The sequence below is a fragment of the Dermacentor albipictus genome, chromosome 1, assembly GCF_038994185.2.
Source record: "Dermacentor albipictus isolate Rhodes 1998 colony chromosome 1, USDA_Dalb.pri_finalv2, whole genome shotgun sequence".
NCBI classification, from domain to species: Eukaryota; Metazoa; Arthropoda; class Arachnida; order Ixodida; family Ixodidae; genus Dermacentor; species Dermacentor albipictus.
Genome location: NC_091821.1, coordinates 485,955,630 through 485,959,077, shown reverse-complemented (window position 1 = coordinate 485,959,077; position 3,448 = coordinate 485,955,630). Strand labels below are relative to the sequence as shown.

Genomic DNA, 3,448 nt, shown 5'->3' with positions numbered 1-3,448 from the left:
TGCTACGTTCACTAACTACTAGCTGAAAAAGCAGCCTAACTTTCTGTAAAATAGGTGTAATGTGACTTAGTTCTCTTTTATCTGCTCAACCTTGGTTTACCTTCACCAGAAAGTGTTTCTCGTAATAGTGACTCATATTCTCACTACTATATAACCTAAACACACGTGCTTATGACTATTCCTGAAATAAAAATACGACACACATCGTTGAAACATCACTATAAAAAAAAGAAAGACATTCCCAGTGCATACAGTAAGAGCCACAGGCTTACAAAGAAAACCTGCCCCGAAGTTTTCCAAGCGACGAGGTAAATTACTTTGCAAATTGAATGTTCACTTCCTTAAGTGTTTTTCAACGTTTACAGCTTTCTCAAAACTCATTTTGAGGAAAGTAAATGCGTGCGAAGTTCCAGGTATGTTCGCTTTTGGAAACTCTCGTAACTTTGAACTTGACGCTTGCAGCCAACCGGACGCCGCTTGCTTTCCCGAAGGCGCCAGCTGACCGAAAGACAGTGTCGTCATGTCACAACGCTGGACGCACAAGGAATGAAAGAGAAGAATATCTCATTCGGACTGCGGCTCTTTCTGAATGGCCAAGCTGCAGGGAGGGGAAAGAGGCGCAGCCTCGCTTTCTCTCTTTACGTGGACTACACTTGTTGCGTCAAGTTAGGCGAGCTGTATATAAAGAGACAGCAGCTCCCGGGACATCACTCAGTTGCATACGCTCGTTTCGCAGTGTGTCCAGGACATAGCAGGGTCAGATACTATTGAAATAATGGATGTAACAATCAAGGTAAGTATTTTACGGGATCCCAGGGCAGGTACAGCGAACGTTCATTCCTTTGGCTTTGGGAGTTTTACCAGCGCTAATGTACTTTTTTCCCTGATGATCAACAATGTTGCAGTCCCAAGGTCGTTGATGGTCTCACTTAGTTATGTAATATCCCAAAAAATAAAATTTTCAGTGTCGGTAAGTTTACGCTGTGACTTAGGGCTCAAGACGGCACTTTACAACTACTTTAGTACCAAGCTGGGAGAACTGTAGAAGTAAGATATGGCAGAAGAGAGTGGAGGCACCAAAGCGAAGCTTACATTGCTCAAACGATGGCATTAAAATAGTCAGTTTTATTTTCCAACAATGGCAAATATAACGTGAAGCGCACCTCGACAGGAAACAGAGAAGCACCGTGACAGCGCGGTCGCGTCGCTGCTGTCGTTTTCAGAGTCCCTCCCTTTGCGTTATACGCAGTCGGATGCCATTGTATGAAGCAAATTTGTCGTCATCTGCGCAGCACTGTTATCATTATTTTGCAATGGCCTTCGTGATGACGTCGTTGTCGTTCTATCGGCGCCTTCTCTGGCTTTGTCATTGTTGCGCTGTCGTCATCATAACGCAGTCGACCTTGTTGTCGTTGTCGTACCACGGTCATGTTCATGCCTAATTTGTTGTCATTGGCATCGCATGGACGTTGCAGTCCCGCCAATGCAGGTTAATCGCATTCGTCATAGATGTCACCTTGCCGTAGTTGCGTTGTCGTGTCTACCAATGCACGCCAGACTTGCCGTGTGTATCTAGAGCTAACGTTAGTCAATAAAGTGGGCCAACTTTCACTTTATTGTTTATTCCCACAGCCTCACACCTGCACTAAGCCATCAGTACAGGCGGGGCAACAGAGGGGGTCATATGCATATAAATATGTCGATGTTTTTGTTATTATCCAGTTCTGCAGTTGACTTGATGTCCGCGGGGAATGACTGACGGAGGAGAATGCCTAAAGATTTATTGGTCCTTCAGTTTCCCTGTGTAAACTTATACGTATAATCCTTGCTGCGTTAAACTAAATACGGAACGTTAGGATACGTTGTCCCACAAATTTCCTCTCCATCGACGTAATTTTAAATCGCTGGTTATTTCATGATACACTAGGGGGTCAAACGAAGTTCTTCCTTCATTACTGCGACTCGAAATCACCGGTCGTATTTCCCGAGCGCATATCCGGCAGCGGCGAGCATCAAGCAACATAATTATAGGTCTAGTAGCTTAGCGTTTACGTGAGAGGCTGGGGAATAGCGCAGTAGATGCAGGGAATGGAAAAAGAAATACTGAGGTGAGGAAACAAAAAAAAAAACGCGCTTAGGCAACCAAAGAAGTGAGCGTCACGAAGGTCAATTGTAAATGAAATCAAATATTTATAATTCGTGGTCTAAGACTACTCTAATTGCAACTTGCACTGAGAGGCAAGCTCCATATAGCAGGCAAACGTGGGAACTTAATTTTATTGTTCTGTATTCTACGGATGCTTGTATCGAGCGCCCTTATCGAAATCATTGCGCGACGCCTTTGTTCCCGCAATCAAGGTCCTCCTGCTCCTCGGCGCTGCCGCTTGTGTCACCTCGGAGAACCGCTATGGTCAACGTGCAGCAGCGGGAGGAGGCTTTGCTGGCCCTGTGTTCACTGGAGGCGCAGGAGGCGGAGGTGGCGCTGGAGGCCCTTCATTCGTATGTGCTTCGTCTTGAAAAACCTGCTCTAGCAATTCTCTTAAACAACGCTGCATTGGCAGGTGGTCTTCACAAGATTAGTAAATGTAAGGTCAGCTCAGTTACCACGTGTGCTTTTTGTGGTAAATGAATAAGCCGAAACAAATAATAACTACCAATAGTTTGATATGTGGCCATCTGCACGGAAAATAGTTGTGATAGTTGCTTTATAACGACAAATATTTCCATGCCAGTTCAAGAAGCAAACGCCATCTATTTTTGTTTTGAGTAATCCTAAGAGTGCCCGTGTTCATTCGGAATTTGTATTAACGCACCGGCGGTAGTCGAAACACGCTTAGACAGTACTTGCCATGAATCGGAATAAGTCGTTCTATGTTTCCGCTTATTCGCACTTATAAGCGGTGGCTCGCGAGAAAAGACGCTAATCTGTGCATGTGGCCGTAAAATAATACCCGTTAACGAAATTCCAAGCATTGATGTACCCACTTTTATTTCACCAGCCGCCTCAGCCATATAGCTTCGGCTATGACAGCACGGACGAGTTTGGCACCCAGCTCTTCCACAAGGAACAAGGCGACGCCGGCAACGCTAAGACCGGTTCGTACGGCTACCGCGACGCCAACGGCCTATTCCGGACTGTGACGTACGTGGCTGACGCGAATGGTTTCCGTGCTACCGTGGACACTAACGAGCCCGGCACCGCCCCTGGAGCCAGCGCAGATGCCGTGTTCAACGCGAAGCCTGTCGCCGCACCTGCCGTGGCACCCGGAGCAGGAAAAGTGACACCCGGTCGCTACGTCGGAGCCAGACCTGGTGGCGCATATGGCGCCGCTGGTGCCGCTGGTGGACCTTGGGCCGGCTAGCACTTATGAATAGTCACCCGTTATTTATCGGACTCCAGAAAGTGAGGAAAAATAATGAATACGAATGTGCAATTGTACTTGTGAAA

General features: G+C 46.6%; 1 protein-coding gene across 1 annotated transcript; it reads left to right on the top strand.

Annotated features, from left to right (window-relative positions):
* The first annotated feature begins 730 nt into the window (after nucleotides 1–730).
* LOC135912094 (cuticle protein 16.8-like) lies at nucleotides 731–3,448 on the top strand. The gene is made up of 3 exons (XM_065444478.1): nucleotides 731–793; nucleotides 2,359–2,499; nucleotides 3,000–3,448. Exons 1-3 carry the CDS (start codon nucleotides 776–778, stop codon nucleotides 3,360–3,362), a joined length of 522 nt encoding a protein of 173 aa, XP_065300550.1. The 5' UTR covers nucleotides 731–775; the 3' UTR covers nucleotides 3,363–3,448.